The following is a 26,295-nucleotide window of genomic DNA, read 5'->3' as shown; positions in this document are numbered from 1 at the left end:
GACCGTTACACGCCCCATACCAAACTTTACGTGTCATGATAATCAATCTACCATATTAATGTTCAACAAAAGGTCGTTAACATTCCAAAAATGTATGAATATATGTTTTTATCTCATCTTTGTTTTTGCAGGTTTGTGAAAATTATGAGTTTCGATGTTTTTCAAATACTTTATACTTCATAATTAATTGATGCTTTACTAACGATCTCTTGTCACAATGAAAATGCGGAGCGTAGGTACGACAACAATCAATCAAAAATGAACCAAAAATCGATTTCTAATAGATCCATTTTGAGAAAATATGCAAATTTCTCAGGATTTTACTTAATCTCATGCAAACGATCATTTCTTGTTGTAATTTTTTTCATTGCTAAACGAGAATGGTCTCCAGTAACGTGCATAAATTATTTTATTATGCAAAATCGCTCTGCTTCTATTTTAATTGATCTCTTTTTGACATGATTTTACGATAATTTTATGACAATAATCGCTTCTAAACAAAACAAAACATCGTGAGACATGCCTTCTTGTGTTATTATGGTCATTTATTAGCCAAACACTCCGAGAGAATTTTCAAGGTGGTTAACTTTATTGGTCTGTTGAATAGTCATGACTTTGATACAGATTTTGTTGGCGCAAAATGACCGCCTAAAGCGATTCAAATACACATCTCAAACACCCAAAAGTCAATGAAATCTAATTAAATCATTGCAATGGAGTACCCAGTCTTTGTTAAGAACATATTTTCTCACGCCTTTAAAATTCATATGAATATTCACATTAATTTTTCGTTATAAATATTGATCGAATTCAAACAGTAGTCATTCATACAAAATTTATGATTTTATCGGCTGTCATTAGCATTTATTTGCATATTTTTGTCACATTTGTCACTCAAATCCTTTGAAAATAATGAACTCTTTCGATCAAAGCAATTTATGTCAAAAAATAATGATCAAGATCATGATAAGATTAGTAAGTGTGTGGTATTAAGATATTAAAAATGACACGTGGCTCAAAATAATGAAAATTGAGAAAAAATCTAAAGCGCATAAATAATATTAAATTAAACTATTTGCATCTTCTTAACTTCTTAATGGAAAATTCTCATGAAGAAGGCAACTATTGGTAATTTTTCCTTTAAATTTTTGAAACTTAACTTTATTTATTGATTCATTCAACAACAGAAAAACGTTAAGAAAAAATACTTTGTCCTTGAATTTCCTTTCACATTTGTAAGACACCATTAAATTTACCCAAAATACAGTTTAATCGATTTAGAACGAAAACGTTCGCAACTAATCTAAGATTCACTTGTCTTAATGATCGACATGCAAACTTTTGGAAATAAAGATTTATTTGTATTGATAAATTACTCGAGTTAGCACTGTTTTTTTTTTCATAATTTTGGCAGTAAATCATCCCCACGCTGTATTCAACTTAACGACGAGGTATTAACCGCTCTTTACTTTTGATTTCTTCTTTTTATTCTTTTCATATCAATGAAAGAAACATTTTAACACAAAAATCTATTTCAACAACATAAATTAAGTAATTGAAAATAAACCCTTATAATTATGATTCATCTCATGTTTCACTTTTTAATTCCATATCATCTCTTCGCTTAAGGTCGCGTGCCACAGAAATTAGTTTATTATTGTCACAATGTCATACTATAAGAAAACTAACTGTATGAATGAAATCCATAGCGTAGATATTCAATACCATAAATAGAAGGAACCAAAAATATTTGGTGATATCCAATAGAAACTGTCTCAAATAAAATCCAAAACAAACTTAAATACAAATCGCGACAAAAAAATGTATAAATATCTGAAAATTTTTCGATAAAAGACTCATTTTAAAAGTAACCTTTGTTAGAGTAACGACTTCGACATCACACGGCGCAAAAATATACTTGAGGATTTAAAATAAAAAAGCATTTAGTTAAAACCATAAAAATGAGATAAATGATTAAGTGACATTTAATGTGATGAAAATTTGCAGACAATAGAACAATAAAAGTGTGGCAAAAAAATATTATTATGTAATATTTATGAGAAAAGAAATAAAATATTACATTAAAGTGAAAAAAAGTTTTTTGATCTGATAGAAAATTAAAAAAAATATTTATATTTATAAATTAGAAACGGAAACAATATGAAAATTTTAGCAGCGGTAAGTAATTAAAAAAAAAAAAAATAGAAAATAAAATTTAACTCACTTTGCAGATAATTGTCTTAACATTCAATGTTATTGACGCCCGTCCCCAAGATCCTTCCGACGGTAAATACTATCCTGAGCTCTTTGGGCACTATCTAGGTTATTACCAACATGACGATCGTGGGCGATACGTACACGATTACAGCGGCTCTGAGTAAGGAAATTCCTTTTTTTTTGTTGAAAATGTAAATTAATCTGCCAAATAGCAACTTACATAACAGTTTCAAATAAAATCCGTATCAAATCCATATTCATACGCAAAATTGTAAAAAAAAGATTAAACATTTAAATATTCTTTTGTTTGTTGAACATTTATTAAACGATCATCATTTATGTTTATTGTTATGTCATTCATTATCTCCATCTCTTTGAATCATCGTCAGAGTGAATGTAAATTAGTTCTTCATGTACAAATTTGGATAGACATTAGAAAAACATTTTTTTGAATTTGTATTTAAACTACAAAATATTTGTTTCTTATGCAAAGTAGCGATCTACATTATAATTTTTAAAGTTTTATTTTAACGCGAACTTGAACATAAAAAGGCATAAACTCAATAGTGTTCTAGATAAAATTCGATGATTTATTAAATTAGGATAGACGAGTGATGGATGAGCGACTTGAATGGCACTCCTCCTCCCATTAATGTTTTCATCTAGTTTTAGCTATTTACATAGCGAGCTCAAAACAAGTTTCAGTTATTTATTCGATATTTAAAAATTTGCACTGGATTTATACATTTTAAAAGGCATTTTTGTAGTTGTAAAAATATGAAAAATACGGAAAAAATTCGTAAAAAAATACGTAAAAAATTTTCTTTGATTGGAATTTTCTTTGATTGTTATATGTTGGTTTTGAATGTAGATATATAACATATATATAGTTTATATCATATATATAATAACCATATAACATATACTTTTTAAAGTAGATCCTGAATATTTGCTTAACTTTGACTTCTGAAACGAGAATATAAACAATTATCAAATTTCGAATTTACTTGTTAAGTTACTTATTTGTCGTCTTTAATTCTAAATAGTTTTGATGCGTAAAAGTGATTAAATAGTTTTTTTTTGTTTTTGAACACCCACACTTTTTTTTAAAATTATTATTTTGGAGACAATGTTTAATTCATAATTAATGTCGAATTTTAATGAATTAAATTACTTTCACGAATCGGATCAAATTATTTTAATTTGTGTAATTAAATTTTGATGGCATCTCACCCACAGCTAAATTTTAAACATTTTTATGGCAATTTTTTTTTTGTTTTAAAACCAACATGAGTCATCTTATGAAAGCAGATATCCAATGAATTTATTATCATTATGTTTTCTTTTGTTTGTAATTCTAGATTTTCAACTAGCCCATCAGGTTTCGGAAGCAATTCCAGATTTGGACCACATTCTGTTAAAGGATCTCGGTTTGGTCAAAAAGGTCATTCAACGGAAGTTAGTAAAGGCTTTAGATCTGAAAACTCGTTACATGGCATATCACATCACAATTCTGTAGTATCATCTGGTCCGAATTCAAATTATGTATCAAATTCAATTCATCAATCGTCGGGAAATTATAACGAGCATGATAGAAATGCAGCAATTGCAGCTATTGGTATCTCGTCGTCTGTTTTACCGCCTTTGTTAGAAGATTCTGACGAGTTTGCTGGATTTTTGCCGAATGTTGTAGCTACTTCTGGATTTACAAGCAGCGGAAACAATAATTTTGGCGGAAGTTCAACGGGAAGTGTGTTTAGCGGAGGAAATAAAGCTTCAATTGTAAGTCATTCAACGACATTGGGAACGAGTGATAGAAAATCGCCTTCAAAGACGACAAATAAAGGTTTGTTGAACGCAGCGAAAACTGGATTTAGCTCGAAGACGGGATCAAATGCTCATAAATCATCGTTAAGTGAATCAAAGACAATCTCTTCACCGAATTCAGCATTTGGAGACACTCGTTTAACTGTTGGAACTGTAAATAAGCATAATAACGGCTTCGGTCAAAATTACGCCAACGCTTACGGAGATTATAAAATCTTGCGACAAGAGGGTGCCATAGATGAAGATGGATATCATTATCTGTATAAGACTGAAAACAATATTCAAGCTGAAGAAACAGGACGTGTTGCTAATAAGGGAACAGATGATGCCCATATAAAAGCTCATGGATATTATGAGTACTTAGGACCTGATGGTGTAACATATAGAGTCGACTATACAGCTGATGAAAATGGTTTTCAACCATTGGTGAGTATTTGTCTATTGAAGAGACAATTTCAATAAATGAGTTTTTTTCAGGGTAATCATTTGCCAGTTCCTCCGCCTATTCCGGAAGCAATTCAAAAGGCTCTTGCAGCACAAGGAATTCATAACTACCCATAAGACTTGACGAATAATTTCTTTACAGGAAATTTTATTACATTTAGTTTAAAACATTCTCTTAGGTTAATGTATATTTTTGCTCAATAAGTGTAAAATTTTACATTTTTTAAAATAAATTCTACACATTTTTTCCATGGAAATAAAATAAAATATACTATGAAAAATTAATAGTTTGAAATGTTTCAATAAAAAATCAAACTAAAAAATATGATAACTCTTTTTTTTAAAACATCAAACATTTGAGATTTTTTAAAGAATCTATCTATTTCACGTTACGTCACAACCCCCAAACACAGTTTGTCCTCCAAACTAACCAAATTTGATTATCAACATCAACAGTATGAATAAAATGATAAAAAAATACACGTTTAAAACTATTTCCGAATATTTTGACGTCAAAAGCTGCTGTTTAATTCATAAATACAAAAATATTTGCACCAAAATCCATTCCTTCCTCAATTCTAAAGCACAAAATCACAATTACCTGATTTATTAAAACATTAAACATTCACCTACAAAAGTTGCATTTATTTATGTCCAAAAACTGTTATACAGTTGTACAAACCTTACCGTTTTAAACAAAACGTAAGAGAAAACGAACAGTCTATATCTACACATGAGTGGAACAAAGCTATGTTTAATTCAGTTTACATGTTTCAGTTTAGTAGTGATTCAGACACAAGAGTGATCACAGCGGCAAAGCGAAAATACCGGTTAAAATAAAAACAAAATAATATAATAAAATAATTTAATTTAAATAATATCTCATAATATATTTTACGCAATATTATTATATAAAATAAAATTATATAAAATGTAAGAATAAATTATGTACTAATTAAAAAAATACTGAGGAATCGATAACGAATTATAATTTTAATTAATTAAAATAAATCAATAAGACAAGAATATGAAAAAATAATTGTAATGATACACACTTTAAACGATAATTCAAAGCTAATATATATATTAAATGTATGTGAAAGTTGAGTAAGTGTGTACAACCAATGGTGTATGAAAAATAAAATAGTGAACAACAGAAAGAAGAGTGAAATTTTTTAGAAATCCAAGTGTTAAATGTAAACAAATGATAGTATTGAAATTGTAGCATTATGCGAATGAACGAAGTCACATATTAAAAACAAAAAACTTTTGTCACGTTTATATTGCCTTTCGAGAAAACTGTCGAGCGTTTTTTCAAATTATAACATTTAAAACATTTTATGAAATTACTATTTGGTTATGATAAATTAGTAATAAATTCAAGGGAAAAGTTTCACATGTCACTAAAATCACGCATAAGTATTCATAGCACATGCATAAGAAAAATTATACAAGAAACAAAATAATATTTATACCTAATTAATAAGAAAAAAAATTGAATTTAATGTATTAAAAATTTTTCTATAAGAAATTTTAATCGCAATTTCTATGCTATTTGTTTAAAAAATTACTGTTCATATAAGCTAAATAACAATAATCAATTTATAATCAGGCATTAGTATCTACAAATTAAAAATCACAAAAAACCGAAAAAATTTTAAAATATATAAAAAAAACGTCAATAATAGGTTTGACGCCTCTCTAATCGTATGTCACAATGTAATTTCAACTATCCGGTATAATTCAAGTGTATATTAAATAAAAAATGACATTAACATTGTCTTACACAAAATGAGTAGCGATACCTGTAATTACAATAAAACATTCATCGTTAATGTTTTATAAAAATTTTCATTCATGAGAAATGAAAATCAATACAATAATAGACATCATGTCGTCTCACATGCAATGACCATTTTTATCAATTATTTACCTTTGAAAATACTTGTACATTGATATGAAAAAGTAGCCTGCAACCTTCAACGTGGCTTTTGCAGATGTCATGTTCCCATAATGAATATTTAATGATATGTTTTTGATGATATCGATCGGCGTTGCAAATCATGGAATATTCCTATGATCATTTTTTGTTTACAAAAGTTTTCATTGCAAAACATATTCACTGACTCGGAGAAAGAGTTGAAAGAGATCATTCACTCTTTGAGTAACACTTGGTTTTCGTATGAATATAAAGGTGCATGTGGTTTGCCTTGGCACGTTCAGACGATCGTACAAGAGAATTAAAACTTGACAAGTTAAAGTAAAGTAAAGTAAACATAAAAATTGTCGTGTTACAAGAAAAGAGTTTCAATAAAGCTCATTTATTAAACATAACAAAGTTTGATGACATAATTTTGTGGAATGATTGTTAAATTTTGTTTGTATTATTTCAACCTATTCTTAATGTTATGATTTGATTCTCTAACGTTTCTGAGTTTTAATCAGTTCTTTAAAAATGAATACTTTAGCAAAAATAGAAACAAAAATATCGTAATAGAAAATCTTTGATCTGCTCAACTTCTTTAACCTTATAAATAAACGTCTCACGTAACTTGATTGCACAAAAAATGGATTGAATCTGCAATTATATTTCAAAGTACGTGAATTTTTTGTGTTAAGAGTTAAAAAGCTGGCAAGTTCACGTAGGTATATCAATAAGCGTGATTACTCAATTATTTAAAATTGAGCATATGAGTGAACGATAGAACCATATAAAAATCAATATTGATGTTTGTATCTATTGTGCACTTGTTTTGTGTGTGACAATTGAACAACTAATAATGGTATAAAAAGTTAATTTGCTTTTGTTGTTTTACTATATAAACATGTGTTCTATTAAGTTAAAATATATCGATGATGATCTCTTTTTTGTGTTTACTTTTTAATCAATATGAAAAAGAGATCGTTATTCTTTTCATTTCAATAAGTTTCACTAAAATTTTATTCTTAAATATAATTTTTAAAATTTCAGTTAAAATTATAAAAATTATAACAAAAAATATTTGTAATACTAACAAAATTAGAATTCTTTTCTATGTTTACGTTTTTTACTTTAGATTTCGAAATGGATAACTTGTACTCAATTAGATCTTCTTTATTACTTCTTTTATCCGTTAAAAAGGGCGCAAATCTAAATTCAAGGTTTTCAGTCTAAGATTAAATTCCATCGTACAAAGTTATCATCACGTCTCTCAAATTAACTATCAATAATTTACGTATTTGACGTTCCGCAGTCATTTAAATGATCGATAAAAATTTCTCTTTTTTTTTTGATATTTTTTTACAGATTGTGCAAAAATGAAATAAACTCGAATCAACTCGGTTGTGAGTGTATCGATATCGCATCACAACGAATGACGTATAAGCAAATTATGTAAAAAAAATTATAAAATATTTTTTTGGCAAATAAAAACTTTGTTAAAAAACATAAAAATGAGAGCAGTCACATACAAAAGACGTGTAAAACGATGCATTTTATTGCTGATACGATTTTCATTTATGGTGCTTCTTGTAGCAACATCCGCTGGAGCGAAGCCCGTTTTGCCTTTCAACTTTGGCGAATCTCTGCAACTCCCATCGCTTACATCGTTCGCACCCTTTCAGCAGTATGTTGAAAAAAGACAAGCATCCGCAACAAAAACATTCACGGGGCGTCGTATTGATCGCGATTCATTGCGAATGATCTATTATCATGACGCAACGATTGCTGTTGTAGAATTAGGACCGGAAAAACTTCTTCTTGGCTGTGAGTTAATTGAAGTGTTGTAAGTACTCTTATTTAGTATGTTTTATAAAAAACTCAAAAAAATCTTACAAAATGATAGAATTGGGTCATTCGTGTGTTGTTAACTACAGTTTTTTCGCATCTTCTTGTTTATTTTTTGTTTCGTATTTACTAAACGTGTTTACCGTATTTGGTTGTTACAGCTTCTGTTTCGTTGTTACAGTTGCTCATAATTCACTTTCTTCTAACAAAATTGTGAGTTTAACACAACTGGTTTTTTTGAATAAAAAAAAACAAATTGATCCAGTTTCAAAGAAATCTATCCTTTATAAGAGATTTTTTTAGTGAATGCATAGATAATAAAACAACTCTCATTTTGTTCACTTTTTGGTAATTTATTATTCTTACTTGTTTTCAGTTCTGACATGGAAGGCAAATCAATGTTACGTAAGCTCTCTAAAATTAACCGCCCATTAGAAATTAGCTTTAAGGATATGATGAAACTAATGTATCAATGTGAGCTCGTTGATAAGGCTGAACAAAAGACACGTGATGATTATTTGGAGGAAATGCAAAGCGACCAACCGATACAAGAGTCACGTGGCGGGCTCTTTGACAATCAAGCATTCCCATCTATATCTTTGTTAAGTGGTATAATTCCAGGTTTGTAAGATTCCTTTAAGAAAAAAATCGTCAACTTTTTGAAAATTGCCAAAATTCTAATCGATAAATTTTTTTAGGCACAAAATGGTGCGGAACGGGTGACATAGCAAAAAGTTATCATGACTTGGGTACCGAATCAAATGTTGATCGATGTTGTCGCACGCATGATTTGTGTCCGAGTAAAGTTCGTCCCTACCAAAAACGATACGAATTGGAGAATAATTCGTTATACACAAAATCTCATTGTACTTGTGACGACATGCTGTTTTCGTGTTTAAAACATTCAAATTCGTCTGCGGGAAACCTTTTGGGAACAATTTACTTTAATCTAGTTCAGGTAAATAAGATCTTCAAAAAAGTTATTTGTGATAAATTGAAAAATAACATATTTTTTTAACAGGTTCCTTGCATAGAAAACAACGACAAAGGTAGTTACAAATTCAGAAAAGCACGTAACAACTTTTGAAATATTCTTCAACTCCTCTGAAGTTAATCTTTGTACATATTTGATATATTTAATAAGCACCTCATGTTATTGTTTCAAAAAATTTTAATAAATGTTGATTGTATTTAATGAAAAACAATTTTTTCTACAGATTACTCTAATATAGGTAATGTTTTTTTTCTAAAATACTTCTAATTGGTTAGATTCCATTTTAATTGAATTCTTGTTTGCATTTAAGACAATGCATGCTATTTCAAAATGCGCTTCCATTTCGCCTAAAGAGGCACATGAGTGACTGCAATATCCGCAGTTGAATGGCGAGTTGTAGATGCTTTGTGGTTTAATATTACACTGTCTAACATGATTAAATATTGAAAAACGTTTATGAAACGTTGCCTGACATCTTCCACAAACGTAAATTCGGGTGTCTTTTAAATCCAAATGGTTGTCAGCACAAAGTTTTTTGTGAGCCAAAAGTCGCATGCTGCTCTTGAACAAAATATCGCATGAATCGCAAAAATTTAGATTTGTGCTTTTGAATGAAGAATTCGGAGATTTTTTGTTAGATTCAACGGAATTTATATTTGCGGAAACTTCGAAAAATCGATTGGAAATCACTTTTGTCTGAAACGAATCGTACTATAAGTAAAAATTTCAATAATTCATATGTAAAGTGAACTCACAGTAAGATCTTTTTTGATCTTACAGACTCTTTTCTTCCACAATAAAAACCGATTTTCTAAAAAAAAATAAGAAAAATAGTTAATTTTAAGTTTTATCAGAACAGTTTGTAAAAATCAAACAAAACTTACATTGTCATGATTAGAGAGAAAAATTTAATACTGACGTTTTAGAGAGCTTGGAAATGGCAAGCTGCCTCCACGTTTTCGTTCAAGCGATTTTTGTTTCCTTTTCGAAAATGGTTGATAATCTTCATTCAAAGGGTCCTTATTCAGATCGATTGACTCAATAACATTCATCGAGAGTGGATCTGATGGATCTTCGATTTCCATTTCATTTTGTATCATGTCAATTTTGGGATCTTCGTTGTCGGAATCATCATCAATGGCAGGTATCGACGTCACTTCTAACCCTTTGGGAAACTTTGGTATCGTAAGAGAGTTTAAACTGATTGTCTTGATAATATTTGGAGGTTTGACAATTTTTGGAGGAGATCGTTGAATTGAGTTACAAGTATTCGTTGTTACTGTTGGATTTTTACTAACTGGTTTTGGCAAACTTTTCTCCAAATGAAATGATGTTTTGCGGGTATTTGACGTTTGAGGAGAAGGCGTGCTTGAGGTCTTTGGCACAGAGGATTTACATAACTCAATTCTTGGCGTTGTTTTGTTAGATTTTTGAGGTAGTTGTCGTACCCTCGAGGGTCCTGATGTTGATTCAACGCGTCTTAAAGCTACAGGAACGGGCTCAATATGATCCGACAGAATAGTTTCTTCCTCATCTTCAAATGACGTCGATGTATTCATTGAATTTTTGTTTATTCTGGTTTTTTGTGAGTTTGCAGAAACAATTGTTGCTCGAGGAAAAGAACTTGGATCGCTTAAAGATCTCACTGACAACACTTTTGGTATCGTTGTCGATGATACTGATGGAAAAATTGTTGGTTGTACAGAAGGCGATGGTTGAACAGCATCACGTGTTAATCCTAAACCTTGAACACCCGTCAAAAGATACGGCTTTCCTCCAATGTATACTAATTCACTCTTACTAATATCTGCAATAGGCAGGGTTGGAGCGACACTTGGCACAATATGACGCGCTGAGAGTATTTCATTGTTATCTGGAATCACAGTAGGGATGATCGATGTCGATGAGGAAGGAGGAATTCGTGCCTTGTAAAAAGCAATTTGCTCTTTTGTACATTTTCCGAGGGGTAATCCCGGAGGCGCTGGCGTGTAAATTTTAGATCCATCGCTCCATTCTTCAAGCACAAAAAGCTCTGATGATCCTGATGGATTTGTTGTACATTTTCGTGAAATCAAAGTGTGTCCTTGTGCATTTACCTCTATGGTATTACTGACACTTACTGTTGGGCGAACACGTTGAACAGGTATTGGTTCAATTATTCGCGACGGAGAAGCGACAATTGTTGATGTTGGCAAAATTCGTTCAGGAGACTTTTCAGGACTTGGAGGTACTTCTCCTTCTTCCAACACATAATTACCGTATTTGGATTTTTCATTGGGATGTATTTCGATAGGTTTCACAGCGTGAATATTTTTAAAGCAATCTCGATGGTGCAAACAGACAGTAAGATGTTCGAAATTGGGCGATTCGCCGACTGTTATGATGGAATGAACACTCGAGCTTTTACATCCGGGAATGCAACATTGCGCTATTCCATCATCTTTTGGCTTTTTCAATGATTTTTCATCATCACTGTCACTGTCTTCGAGACAAATCACCTCAGGCTCGACTTTAACCTTTTTATCAGATCTCCTCTCAGAAATTTCAGATGTCGCTTGAACGTTTCTCTTTTCAGGACGTACTCGATTCTTGCTATCAGTGTTCGATTGTTTCACGATTTTTTTCCAAATCTCAGATGGAGATTTATTTCCGTCGTCATCCTCTTTTGCACTCTTTTTCTGGGTTTTCACAGATTTTGACAAAACATTCTCCTTTTGCTGTGAATTAGAGAACCGTGTTGCTCGTTTTTCTACAATTTTCTTTGATTCAACTCTCTTTGAAACGGTAATTTCTTCCGTTTCTGAATCTTCAATAGAAATTGAACCTTTTCTCAACGATAGAGCATTTTCAGTTTTTCGCAAATGAAACTGCTTATCCGATTTGAAAACATTTTTGTGTTGTTTGCACAAAAAAATGTACTGAGATTTAACGGAATCAGAAGAAATTTGTGCTACATAAGTGTGAGAGTTATTGATGATACCACAATTTGGACCGAAACATTTCAAAACCATTTTATTAATGTGCACATAGCAGTTTGGCAATTGGAGTTTTTTTATGTCACACGTTTTCTTCTCAATTTCTGAAGACCTTTTGTTAGTTGTCAAAACATGTTTTTTCGTCTTTTTTGTATCGACATCTGGTTCCTAAAATTAAAACAATTTTTACAAAAAATTTTTTTGATATATGTAAATATAGTTGTCGCACTTTTAGCAAATGTTCAGTTGGAACAGCATTTGGCACAAGAAATTCTCGACCATTTCGTTCAATCACAAGTTCCGGCTTGAAATGTTTGCTACAAATGAGTTTTTTTGTCAATCCTTCTTTAATGGCGTTTTTATCCTTGAGATCCAAAATCCAGTCGAAGCGCATACTGTCAAAAAAATATAAAATTTAGTCGAAATTATTCTTTACAAAAATGTTCTAATGATGAATTCCTTACTAATGAAAGCTCACAGAACTCTCGGGTACTTTCTTGTTGTTGCAACTTTTGATGCAACATTCAACGACAGACATTTTCCTTTCTAATCATATACAAATTATGTTGAAAGGCTTTTCATCTATTGGTGCGGAAAATTCTTTAAACTTTATTGATAAAATTACAAATAATTTTAAAAAGAACAAATTCTCTGCGAAGAAATTCTTGTATTTATTTACTTATTTATTTATACTTTCATATTTATGTCCAAATACGCTGACTATAAGAAAAAGAGCAAGGATAAAATTTTAAGATTTTAAAGTATTTTTTATATTTTATTTACAAAAGCAATTCTGTTTAATCATCGTTCTCATTTGATTTTTTAAATTTTTTATTGAAAATATATAAATTTTATGTTGAAGTCAAAACCTCAAATAAAATAAATAATTCAAAAAAAATAAAAAAAAAAACAACAAAATTACAATAAAATTTAACTTAATATACCTATATTAATATATATACATAATTAAATCATACTTTCAATTTTTATAATTTATTTCATTTATTTTTTAAATTTAATTGTGATTTATTTCTATTGTTTTGAATTTACATTAAAAATTTAGATTTTGCAATTAAATTTTATAAAAAAATTTTTGGCATTTTATTTTTTACTATTATTATACAAAATTTGTAAAAAATTTAAATTGTAAAAATTTAATTTAAATAAATTGCTGAGGATGCAAAAGACAAATTTCAAAGAAATGAATAATATTTGGTCAGCGTACATATGGTATTTGTACGATATTTGTGTATTTGGATAAATTTGTGAGTATTTGATTAATATTTTTCGATTTGAAATTCAAAAAACTCGTAGAACCGTTACGAATGTTTATTTTCTCATTTTCAGACCGATTTTTATAGTTTCTTTAGGAGTAATAACCATTTTCATTACCGACTCAATAGGTTTTTTATTCAGCAGCTTCATGTCAAAGTTAATCAATATTTTTGTAAGCAACGTGTGCATTTGATAATTTGCTATTTTACGGCCTATGCAGGAACGAGCTCCAATTGCATAAGGCTATTGAAAAGAATGTTTTATTGATATTTTTATTAAAAGGAAATAAAAAAAAGAAATGATGACTTACCAAAGATGCTTGTGGATCTGCTTTGTGAAAATTGGATGGATCTCGTAACCATCGCTCAGGAATGAAATCAAAAGGTTGAGAAAAGTGTTTTTCATTTCGACCAGAAGTGTAGAGAGACAACAAAGCAAGAGTCTAAAAAAAACAAAACTCAATAGATTTTCACAAAAAATTTTTGATAAATTTTTCAACTTACGCCCTTTGGAATCTCATAATTCCCAATAACACCCGATTCTGCCGTTATTCTTCCAATAAATGTTGCTGGCGGATACAATCTAAGTGTTTCTCTGATAGCTCCTTTAATTAATTCTGATTCTTTTTCAAAATCATCTATTGACAGAGATTGTCGCAACTTTTCTTGAGTTTCTTCATTTTTCGCTACTAAATAGAGAGCCCATTGTGTTGCAAATGAAGTCTTTTGAAAGAGAACTGTTAACGAAATCATTTTAAATACAGATGTAAACAATTTTTACCGTATCGCCCGCAGCAACAATCAAATCCGTAAACAATCTTCTCATGTCTTCTTTTGCAATTCCTTGTTCTTTGAATTGATTTAACAATCCTTCATTGTTAAGCGGACAATTTTCAATCGCTTTGTCAATTATTTGATTTCCCAATTCTAATGTGCGGCTTGTAACTTTCGCAAATTTCTCCCATTCAACGCTCTCCGGGAAATCGAGAGGAGACATTGCTTGCAACGGTACACTGTACTCAAATATTTTGTGAACTACTTCGCCAAACTCCTTAATCAAAGTTTGTGGAATAATGTTATCGTTGCTTGTTCCAAGTAGCACGTTGATAACCACTTATGGCAAAAACGAAAAAAAGAGATACATACAAATAAAAAAAAATCACATTAAAACATCGAACACACTTGAATAAATAATTGACAGAATAAACAACGACATGATTCTGCATAAATCTGAATAAAAGGGAAAAAGAGATGTACAGAAAAAAATATGCCACGGAATAATAATTTTAAAGTGTTTCTGGGCTTCTCAACTCATTCTCCGGCGTATTTTAACGGAGCTTAAGAGACTGACACGCGGTTAGGGAAACCTTCCATTACTCACCATCTATCGACCATCGATACAAACGTGCCTCTAAATCCCTCCATTCAACGAATTCCGTGTCACGTAGACTTTTATCCCGTCTATTAGCGACGACGCGGTTATTCTCGTCATCGATCAATTTATCGCACGCCATTTCAACTGCGTGTCGATATCGATTGAAATTTTGCAGAAGCATGGGATTCAAAATTTTCCGATAGCGCAGCCATTCGTCGTCGTCCCTAAAAAAAAGAACCAAATTAGTTTCTTTGTTGTGTCTATGACAAAAGAATTCGAGAAAAATGTGAAAAAAGGAAAAACAACAAACATTCTTTATAATAATTCTTACATAAAAAACAATCCACGTTTGCAGTTGAATTTCTTATTAAAATAGAGCCATGCCGATGGCAAAGGGTGTTTGGGATATTTGCCTTCATAACGGAAAATTTCTCGCATGTGTTCCGATGAGCTTACAAAGATGGCATTTACTTCTCCTAATTTTATGCGGAAAATTGGACCATACGTCGTGTGCATCTTGTGAATGGTATTATGCAAACTATGAAATAAGCGAAGGTTTGATTTCAATTTATTAAAACTTCTTTTTTTTAAGTACTTACTTCTTTGGATCTCCAATCGAATTTGCATTACTTGGTCCTGGAATAGCATTGAAAGGCTTAAAAACTTCCGTTTTCGTTGCTAATCGTCTTGCTTGGTTTCCTTTTTTTGTAAAATTGAAAAGAAAATTTTTCGACATTCTGATACGATTTAAAACACTCAATTCTTCTCAGCTGTTTTTAAACGAAGTATGTTTTCGTCATGCATGAAGTAAAAACAAATCGTTACTGGATGTCGAGCACAGCAAAGAGAATTTTTTGTGACAAGATTTGTTTATAATATTACATATGTGCTTTTTATTAAAGTTTTATTGGTATAGGATTACAAGTCATGTTTTAGTTACATACTGAATGTGAAGATTCCTTTGATTTTTTTATTATTTTATTTATTTTTTTAATTATTTTAAAAAGTTCTCAAACTATTCAAATAGGTCTCATTTTTTGTAACAATTCGTTTTAAAACATGTCTTTTTTTCAAAATCTCTTTTTTATTTATTTTTTTTTTATTTTTGTCAATTTGGATGTATTGGTATTCGTTTTCGAATAATTCATTTATTCCAATTCATTTGCATGTCACACGGCGTGTATTACTTCTGTGAAACATGATGAACGAAGTGGCTTATCTTAACGAAATATTTATTAGGTACATTAAATATTCAATTTTATTTCACTTTGTACATTTAGAAGGAGAAACAGCTAAAGAGGGGATACCACAACTAAATGATGCAAACAATTAAATGTAATTTTGCTTAATTTTCATTTGATTGCAAGGTCCAAAAGGTAACACTTCTGAGCACTTTTTGTTTATTTTCTCGTGCAATATTGCGCTGCGCTGTGTATTAAAATATAAATTAAAATATATTTTAATCCTGGAGTGGAATCTTTTTTAAATACAAAACTAATTTACATTTAAATTGCCTTTTGGTTGTTGTTTCAATTTTCGATCTACCATAGCTACATAGATTGTACAATTTGCCGCTAGCATTGCTTAACTTCAGGAAAACATTTTTTGTCCTCATTGTATGTTTGAACCTCTATCCTCCATCGGTAGACAGACACGACGACACGCAAAAAGGGGTTAAGAGAATTTGTTAAAGACAACACACGACGCATTGAATTGTTTCCCACAGGTATTAAATTTCAGTGTGTTAGTAATTAAAAATGGATTTACAAAATATTCTTTTTTGTTTGTTTGCGGAAAATTCATGTCCCTGTTGGAATTTATATTGGATCGGATTAACTGTGTGAGGTGCACGTTGCTTTATTGAACAATTTTTTGCTCTTAAAAATATTTTGTTGGTTATCGATTGTGCGATGTGTTTTTAATATTTTAAAATATTTGATACGCTAAAAATATTTTAAGCTGACTTTTAGTATTTTTTTAAAACATCGATCGAATGCAGTTGAAACTTTTAAAGGAAATGCTGCTAATCTAAAAAAAAGCAATTTAAAAAAAAAAATTGTAGCCACAAAATGAATTCATGTACCTTAGCAAACGTTTCCATAGACATCATCAAATATGGTCCCACAGAAAAGTAACACGGCTTCTGACTTCGATTCAAAACGACAATAAGCAATTTCTTTAATTTCTCATCTTTCACATTGTACCATCGTGAGCTGTAAAGTTGCTTAGCGACATCTGAAGCTTTAATCGCCACAAATTCCGAGCATCCACAGTGAAAGAAAACCTGCGTAATTGTCGATAAGAAAGTAAAACATGACTGACTGTAGGGATTCATAAGAAAAATTAGCATTTCAAGACAAATTATAGAAATAACAGCAAGAAGCTCCGCGAGTACTGTTGGTGCCATTGTTTGTTGACATAAAAGGTAAAATCTATATAAAAAAGAGAAAATTAATTATTTTCAATTAATTATTTACAAGACAATTCGAACTCTATTGTGCTTGAATGCAGTTTTAATCCATTTATAATAAGTTCCTTTTCATTTATCGTCTCTTTTAATCCAATTTTTGAGAAATGTGTGGCACAGTATTCAAATCGAGACGCCAAAAGCAAAGATAGAAGTATGATGTAACAATCAAAACCAATGAAAAAAATTGTTGCTAAGAAGCATCCAAATGAAATCCAAGAATAGTTTATTGCGTAACCCGGATAACTGTTGACACTGAAAAAAAAATCGTTTTCAAGAAAAGTTTTTACCGTTAATTCATATAGAAAATAAATTTACGATATTCCAGGAATCACAAAGTTTGTTGGGTAAATCCATTCTCGTGACATGAATAACGGAACTGTAACTAAGACAATGACGGCTGAAATGTACATTTTCACAAGCCAATGATAAAAATACATTGTCCAATTTTCATATTTTATAAGAATCGGTCGATATTCCATGTCTTCTCCAGATTTTCCTTCCCTGATGTATCGCGTCACTAAATCTTTCATTCGTTGAAAGCTTTTTCGTTTATAGAATAATATTCCAGTTTTAGCAGCAACCTACAAAACAAAACAATTTATAGGCTTCGAAATATGATTTAAATTCAAAAACTTATACTTCGATAGCAAAACAACTTGCAAAATATGATGAAAGTTGATCTTCCAAACTGTCTTTGTAAATCGTCAAACCGCAATACAAGGCAAAATAGCTACTCAAGATAAGTAAAGTCACGAAAAATATGCATCTTATTTTTGTTAGCTTTGAACTATGTCGAATCCATTTCTTGTCGAAAATATTCATTCCCAAGAGATTCAACCAGAACTCGATATTGTTAAAGTATCCTTCAAAAGTATCCTCGACTGTAAAATAATTGTGCAAAGACTCAAGCTGATTTCCCATTTTATTGTTCGATTTTACTTTATGAAGAAGATATTCGAATGACGAACGCTTTTAGTAAATTCCGCTTTTTATACTATCCTCAGCTTAAACAACTGTACTTTTCACAAACAATTCACAGAAAAGTCTTCATAAGTATGTAGTTTCTTGGTCTTCATTTGAAATGATAATTAACACAAATTGTCGCATAATGACTGCTTCGAGAATAAAGCATGTGATAAAAACCTTTATAAAGTCCTGTTTTGAAAGATTTTTTTTCACTTTTAATCTGAAAATCGATCAAAAATCATATGAATATGATTTTCTCGTCAATTCGTGACATTTTTCGGATGGAAGACACGTTCCATGGACATTTTAAGAGCATTGAGTTTCTCTTTAATCTTCTCTCCCTTAACATTTTTGACCTAAATTGGTTCAGAGGATCGGTTTTTACTAAAATCAAATGTATGACATACCCTTTTATTGTATTGCTTGGATCCGGATTTGGTTTTGATGGAGCATTTGTACTGCACAAAGGTAGTTTAGTGGATCAATTGTCATCTTTATTAGCAGCTGCATTCGGATTTCAAGTTAATTTTTCTGAACAAGTGATTTTCACTTCACTAAAGTTGCTTTTTGAACAGATTGGAGCTAAAATATTTGTTCTTACAACGCAAAAAGAGAAGTATCGAGCTATCAAGAGATGTTGTATTACATTTATCCAACAAGCAATGAAGGATGAGTATCAACCAATTTTAGTTAAATATCAGGAAATGTCAAAGCAAGTTTTTTTTGATTTGCATTGTCCAATATGAATGATGAAAAAAATTTTTTTTCAGAATCGTTTTTCACTGGATGAAAATATTATACTTTCAATCGTTAGTAGTTCTTATCATTGTTCCTCGTTTTAGTTCAGATCCATGGGGATTTCCAATGAACTTTTCCATTCCCGGCATCTCGTAAGTTTTTTGTTTTCATTAATGTTTTACTCATCAGTTTAGTTATGATTAAATATTTTCGTTATATGTAGAACAACCTCTTATCCTGGATACGCCATCAATTATCTTTTTATTTCGATTTGCAGTGTTTTTGCGCTTATAATGATAACTGGTAAGCCTGAAATTGTATGAAAGATATGATTTTTACATTATTTTAGGTTTTGATTGTTTCATCATCTTGATATCAATTATTTTGGCTTCACGTTTTGAATTATGCGGGGAGTATTTTTCTCAAATTGCTGACTCTGACAAGCCAGTAGGCATTTTACGTGCAATGAAATTTCATGCAAGAACACTCGAATTTTTTTATCTTTGTCGTGACACGATGCAACCAATAATTGTCATTACATTGTGCAATGTTATTTTGTTAACGAGCGGAGAGATGGGAATTTTGTTGCTGGATCCTTTTAATCGAATGTTTCTGACATTCTGCTCGACGTTGTTTCAAATATTTTTGTACTGCACTTGTGGTGAATTGGTCGCTTCAAAGGCTTTTGAAGCATCAGAAAAACTCTATGCATCGCAATGGTACAACGTGAATGACGCGAAGATGAAGAAAGTTTTGGTAGTAATGTTGAATCGCAGTCAGCAACCGTGTTACTTTTCAATTGGTTATTATGCTCCGTTGTCAATGAGAACCTTTGCAAAAATTATGAGTGTGACGTACAAATGTTTCAACTTCATGAGGCACGTTTTTTAGAAATCAACATTAAATAAAGATGAATAATTATTTATTTCACAAATTACAAGTCTTACAGAGTTTTCAGAAACGTTTCCTTTTGTGAACACATGCATCTGTTTTTATTTTGCGCGACATTTGTAGACAACTTTCAGTTTTGATTTTAAAATCGTATCGTTCAAACATGAATTTTAAGTCAGTTTTCAAACTTGCAGAAACATTTGAACGTTTTTTCGAAATAAACGAATTCTGGTTGCACATTCTCGGTATCAATATATTTGATCCTCGATGGATAAGACATTTGACAACTTTAGAGAAATTAAAATTCTTCATCAATTGTTCTTTGAACGTAAGCAGCTTCTTGTTTGGATGGTTTTCTGCCTTCTACACTTATCGTGGATGCTTGGAAGATCAATTGACGTCAGCACTTGCGTCATTTTTTGCCCTTGAGGTAAGTTTTTTTAAAACGTAACTCATAATAGTATTGACTGAAAGTCTACAGATATTCGCTAAATTGATCGTTTTGGGAGTAAAATGTGACAAATTTCGTGAAGTGAAATACTTTACTATGCAATTCGTTCGTGATGGCATGCGAGGCAATGATGAAATGTATCGACCAATATATCAAAAGTATCAAAAGCTTGCTATGTAAGTGATAGGTAACTCAAAATTCTATACATACATTTATTTTTGTTTTTTTTTTGTTTCAGGATTTGCTTTCATATTCTGATTTTAGTTTATCTTCAAGCCTCAATTTTTCTGATAGTTTTTCCTTACTTTTTGGCTGATCCATGGGTTTTTCCAATAAATTTTGCTATACCGGGAGTCTCGTGAGAAGTTTTTCAAACATATTTTTTTTTGAACTTTTTCATTTCAATTGTTTTAGGATCAATTCAAATCCGGGTTTCACTATCAACTACATTTTTATCACAATTGGAATTATTTTAGCGTGCATGTTTTTCTTCGGTAGTACATATATCGTGAAATTTAAACGCATTGACTATGTTTTAAATAACTTAGCTTTTTTCAGGTTTTGACTGTTACATTATCATGCTGTCGTTGATTCTCGCATCTCGTTACGAGCTTTGCGGAGCGTATTTTCAGCAGATTGGCATCAAACTCAACTCAAATTTAGAACGTACTGTCATCATTAGGAGCATTCAATTGCATTCTCGCACTTTGGATTTTTATCTTTTGTGCAAAGACACGTTAGCCCCAATCGTATTTATACAATTTTTCATTGTTGTCATGTTGTTGTCTTGCCAAACGGGAGTCATCTTCATTAATCCCTATAGTCCAACGTGCTTGACGTCAACTTGCATTATCACACAAGTATTCTTATATTGCATGTGCGGAGAGTTGGTTGCGACGAAAGCATTTGATGTGTCTCTGAAGTTATATGGATCACATTGGTACAATGTACGAGATAATGAAATGAAGAAATGGTTGATTTTCGCTCTGAGAAGCAGTCAAAAACCATGTTACTTTTCCGTGAGCAATTATTCGCCGTTGTGTATGAAAACATTTGGGCGAGTAAGTTTTCATTTTATCTGTAAGAAAAAGATGAGAAATGTAATTTTTGTTATTACAGATTATGAGTGTGACATTCAAAGGACTTAATTTCTTGCGGAACGTTCTCTACAACTGAGCAATTTTCTTAATTGAATTACGGAAAGTTAGTTAGTAACTTGCACGAATGTGCGTCCCAAGAGCAAACTTCAAGTTTGCACTAAAATAAACACGTTAAAACACTTTCGCTATTTGTTGATTTTTCCAACGTGGGCTTTGCAATGTGAAATTTCGTTGTATGTATTTGGAGTGTGAGCGACAATTGATCAAGTCTTGTCGTGCTGCATGTAATCCCCATTTTCCCCAATATGACGAGTACAATTTTCCCGTTAGTTGACTGTAAAAATTTCATGTGTACCAAACAAATTTTCAATTAGTATGTTACATCATCAAATTAGGCACTGTCTACTGACTCTGAAAATATAATACGTACAAGCGAAAGAAGACCAAGGTCCCATAAGCATGCCCTGCACAAAAACATATCATATATTTTCAAAAAAAAATGTTTCCTACACATTGCCAGACCATGCTATATTGAATGTAGCAGAACGAGAAGAAGAGTTGTTTAATTAAATTGCCTCCAGGGCATAAAATAGACATCTCATCTTTATTTAATTTAATGTGGATCTCTTTTATGTATGCATAAACGTGACTGTTGCCACTGCATAAATTCGACGGCTGTCTATCGAAACGCCTATCGCATCAACATACTCTATTCACCTGAACATGTTAATAAATTTAGATCAAAAATAACATAATTGGAAAAACATACAATGTAGAAAATTTTACACGTTAATTTCAACGTGTTTGCAAAAATCCATCTAATTAGTGATGTGATGAAAATTTGTATTAAAACTTGAAGGTATACCGTGAAGGTATGCAGTGCTCAATAATTAGTTATTTTGATTGATTTAGAATTTTAACATAAATGATGCCTGATTTGCTGTTTTGAGAAATAAAAGTTTTTATTAAAAAATAGCTTGTTTGTTGCATAAAAATTATATTTTTTATCCATTTTTCATCCCGTATGTATTAAGTCTCCTTCTTTATTTTTTTGGTTTATTAATGATGTGCTCAACAAATTTTTTAAGTTCATTTTAATTTTTCATCAATTTCCATTTTTTACTTCCAGTTTTGAACATCGCATATCCAAATGTGATCGATGATGCTTGTTGTTTAATGATGTGTGAATTACAAATGATTGCTAAATTTTTTCGTATCACAAAAAAAAAAAAAAAAATTAAATTTTTGTTGTTGCTTCTTAATAATGTTTTTAAGAATTTCTTATATTCAAACTTGAAAAAAAAAGAAAATTTTTTGTTTACAACGAAGGATGAATAATGAAGATGACGATGACAATGTATTAGGATGATTAACGGAAAAATGTTGTTTTTAACGAATTTTCTTTAATCTTTCGCTCCATTACCGTTACGATGAGCAACGAGTGATTTAATAATATGAGAATCATCTTTTACAAAAATAACATTGGAAGCGAGAAAAGAAGAAAATTTAATTCCTTATTGATCAAAAAATCACACGACGACATTTACTGGCAGCTAACCTAATGATTTTTTGAAAAGGGTAGCTTGTTATGAGATCAAATATGCATTTGAAAAGAAAAAAGGAAAGTTTTTCAATTTACGCAAGATGCTCCCTTCATGTCCTTTTGAAAAGTGTATAAAATGCGTATGTGTCGTCTATTATTATCAAATTTGGAGGAAAATTCGAGAAAAATTCTATTTTTGACCTGAACAAGACTTTTGACAAACAAACTTTTAACCTTTGTTCATTCTTTAGATACTGCTCTTTAGAGAACGACGACAACAAGTTTCCAGCAGTTAACATTTGAAACGTGAGCGGCAAGAGAAATTTTCTAAGTAAAATCAAAATCGATCGGATTAAATTGCCGTCAAGTTGGACTGTACATTATGCCACTCATAAGGGGGTTGTTGTTGCTTCTGCTATTCCAATGAGAAAACGCCTACTTTTTCACAAAATTATCTGCCTCGAAGGCATCTCTTCTGAATAATTTTATTCGAAAAAGTACGGTTGAATAATGGAAAACGATCGTTTTTCTCACTTCCTCACTTGAATGAAATTCAATGTGTTTGGCAAGAAAAAAAGTATTGAATTTCCGCTCTTGAATTTTTACATGCTCATTAACAACATTTTTTCGATTTTTCACTAAAAAGTAGTTCAAATTTTATCTTTTGAATTTATTTGTTCCTCGAATGGTGTCACACTCACATCGTATGCAAATTGTGCAATATGCAGTAGCAACATTGATTTTAAGTGTAATCACAAAAGATATTATTCAAATGAATCCCATGTTTAATCTAAATGCAAATTTTTGGAAAAGCATCTTAACTTCTACATTGTCATCAAAGAGTAACAGTTCCGACCACAGTCAGCGAGAGTTTTGAATCTTTAATGCATTTCCTGTTTGAATCGAGATAAGATGAGCATCTGGAAACTCCGATTCGGGACATGAAATTCAAATTCTATTTTGAGGTAGAAGTATTTAAAATGTAATTTCAATGCTACCAAGAAAAGTAATCGAGTAATTGCATTTTGATTTGAAAATTAGAGCACTAAAATATCAACAGATTGCATTTCAAAGGAGAATTCATAACAAAACGTGTTTTCGTGTGATGTTACGATTCTAACTAAAATGTATCAAAAGTCATTAAAAGTATTTTGTTACAGTTCAAAAGTTGTTTAGATGAATATAACAACTGAAATCAAAATTTTCAATTTTTCTCTAGCTGAACGTTAATATCTCAATTTTTTTATGTTAAAACAAAGAAAAAAATTTGAAACGGAAAAAAATAATTTAAAATCTTCCATTTAAATAATATTTTCCATTGTTAATATATCAAAAAAAAAAAAAAAAAATAAATAAATAAATAAAAAAAAAATAATTTAATTTAATTTAATTTAATTTTTATTTGGTTTCAAATTTTTTTAGTTTCAAATTGATTAAAAATACGTAAATTTTATTTTGAAGGCCCATTTGATGGCTCTTAAGGTTGAAAATTGAAAAATAAAAAATACGTAATTTTTACGTAAAAAATACGTAAATTTTATTTTGAAGGCCCATTTGATGGTTCTCAAGCTTAAAAAAAAATACTTATGAAATAGTTATGAAAAATGTATTTGGAAGTCTTTTTGATGGCTCTTAAGCTTGAAAATTGAAAAATAAAAAATACGTAATTTTTACGTAAAAAATACGTAATTTTTATTTTGAGAGCCCATTTGATGGTTTTGAAGCTTCAAATTGATCAAAAGTTATGGAAAATATATTTGGAAGTCTTTTTGATGGCTCTTAAGCTTGAAAATTGAAAAATAAAAAATACGTAATTTTTACGTGAAAAAATACGTAAATTTTATTTTGAGAGCCCATTTGATGGTTGTCAAGCTTGAAAATAAAAATACGTTATTTTCATTTTGAGAGCCCATTTGATGGTTTTGAAGCTTCAAATTGATCAAATGTTATGGAAAATATATTTGGAAGTCTTTTTGATGGCTCTTAAGGTTGAAAATTGAAAAATAAAAAATACGTAATTTTTACGTAAAAATACGTAAATTTTATTTTGAAGGCCCATTTGATGGTTCTCAAGCTTGAAAATAAAAATACGTAATTTTCATTTTGAGAGCCCATTTGATGGTTTTGAAGCTTCAAATAGATCAAAAGTTATGGAAAATATATTTGGAAGTCTTTTTGATGGCTCTTAAGCTTGAAAATTGAAAAATAAAAAATACGTAATTTTTACGTGAAAAAATACGTAAATTTTATTTTGAGAGCCCATTTGATGGTTGTCAAGCTTGAAAATAAAAATACGTAATTTTCATTTTGAGAGCCCATTTGATGGTTTTGAAGCTTCAAATTGATCAAAAGTTATGGAAAATATATTTGGAAGTCTTTTTGATGGCTCTTAAGCTTGAAAATTGAAAAATAAAAAATACGTAATTTTTACGTAAAAAATACGTAATTTTTACGTAATTTTTATTTTGAGAGCCCATTTGATGGTTTTGAAGCTTCAAATTGATCAAAAGTTATGGAAAATGTATTTGGAAGTCTTTTGGATGGTTCTGAAGCTTGAATATTGAAAAATAAAAAATACGTAATTTTTACGTGAAAAAATACGTAAATTTTATTTTGAGAGCCCATTTGATGGTTGTCAAGCTTGAAAATAAAAATACGTAATTTTCATTTTGAGAGCCCATTTGATGGTTTTGAAGCTTCAAATTGATCAAAAGTTATGGAAAATATATTTGGAAGTCTTTTTGATGGCTCTTAAGCTTGAAAATTGAAAAATAAAAAATACGTAATTTTTACGTAAAAAATACGTAATTTTTATTTTGAGAGCCCATTTGATGGTTTTGAAGCTTCAAATTGATCAAAAGTTATGGAAAATATATTTGGAAGTCTTTTTGATGGCTCTTAAGCTTGAAAATTGAAAAATAAAAAATACGTAAAAAATACGTAATTTTCATTTTGAGAGCCCATTTGATGGGTTTCAAACTTGAAAATGATCAATAACTATAGAAAATGTATTTGGAAGTCTTTTTGATGGCTCTTAGGCTTGAAAATTGAAAAATAAAAAATTACGTAAAAATTACGTAATTTTCATTTTGTGAGCCCATTTGATGGTTTTCAAGCTTGAAAATAAAAATACGTAATTTTCATTTTGAGAGCCCATTTGATGGTTTTGAAGCTTCAAATTGATCAAAAGTTATGGAAAATATATCAAAAGTTATGGAAAATATATTTGGAAGTCTTTTTGATGGGTAATTTTTACGTAAAAAA

General features: G+C 30.4%; 3 protein-coding genes across 7 annotated transcripts; 1 reads left to right on the top strand and 2 right to left on the bottom strand.

Annotated features, from left to right (window-relative positions):
• Positions 1-7,841: 7,841 nt before the first annotated feature.
• LOC134833256 (uncharacterized) lies at positions 7,842-9,432 on the top strand. The gene is made up of 4 exons (XM_063847518.1): positions 7,842-8,252; positions 8,631-8,875; positions 8,953-9,212; positions 9,276-9,432. Exons 1-4 carry the CDS (start codon positions 7,921-7,923, stop codon positions 9,339-9,341), a joined length of 903 nt encoding a protein of 300 aa, XP_063703588.1. The 5' UTR covers positions 7,842-7,920; the 3' UTR covers positions 9,342-9,432.
• On the bottom strand, positions 9,292-12,811 carry LOC134833254 (uncharacterized). 5 transcript variants are annotated; one of them, XM_063847515.1, is made up of 5 exons: positions 12,688-12,811; positions 12,453-12,618; positions 10,168-12,391; positions 10,004-10,059; positions 9,292-9,944 (listed from the first exon to the last, which is right to left on the bottom strand). In XM_063847515.1, the coding sequence occupies exons 1-5, from the start codon at positions 12,759-12,761 to the stop codon at positions 9,501-9,503; spliced, it is 2,964 nt and encodes a 987-aa protein (XP_063703585.1). In that variant the 5' UTR covers positions 12,762-12,811; the 3' UTR covers positions 9,292-9,500. The 5 variants fall into 5 exon arrangements, 3 of the variants coding, with proteins under 3 accessions (XP_063703585.1, XP_063703586.1, XP_063703587.1); XR_010162115.1 differs by having other exon boundaries at positions 9,876-9,944; positions 10,129-12,391; XR_010162116.1 differs by having other exon boundaries at positions 9,882-9,944; positions 10,133-12,391.
• Positions 12,812-13,407: 596 nt separating this feature from the next.
• Positions 13,408-15,632, bottom strand: LOC134834731 (cytochrome P450 315a1, mitochondrial). Its single transcript, XM_063849485.1, has 7 exons — positions 15,472-15,632; positions 15,204-15,410; positions 14,879-15,096; positions 14,279-14,610; positions 14,002-14,220; positions 13,809-13,940; positions 13,408-13,741 (listed from the first exon to the last, which is right to left on the bottom strand). The coding sequence occupies exons 1-7, from the start codon at positions 15,606-15,608 to the stop codon at positions 13,553-13,555; spliced, it is 1,434 nt and encodes a 477-aa protein (XP_063705555.1). The 5' UTR covers positions 15,609-15,632; the 3' UTR covers positions 13,408-13,552.
• Positions 15,633-26,295: the final 10,663 nt, after the last annotated feature.

The sequence above is a fragment of the Culicoides brevitarsis genome, chromosome 3, assembly GCF_036172545.1.
Source record: "Culicoides brevitarsis isolate CSIRO-B50_1 chromosome 3, AGI_CSIRO_Cbre_v1, whole genome shotgun sequence".
Taxonomy (NCBI): domain Eukaryota; kingdom Metazoa; phylum Arthropoda; class Insecta; order Diptera; family Ceratopogonidae; genus Culicoides; species Culicoides brevitarsis.
The sequence above is the reverse complement of the archived record's forward strand: the minus strand, read 5'-3'. Positions and strand labels throughout refer to the sequence as shown.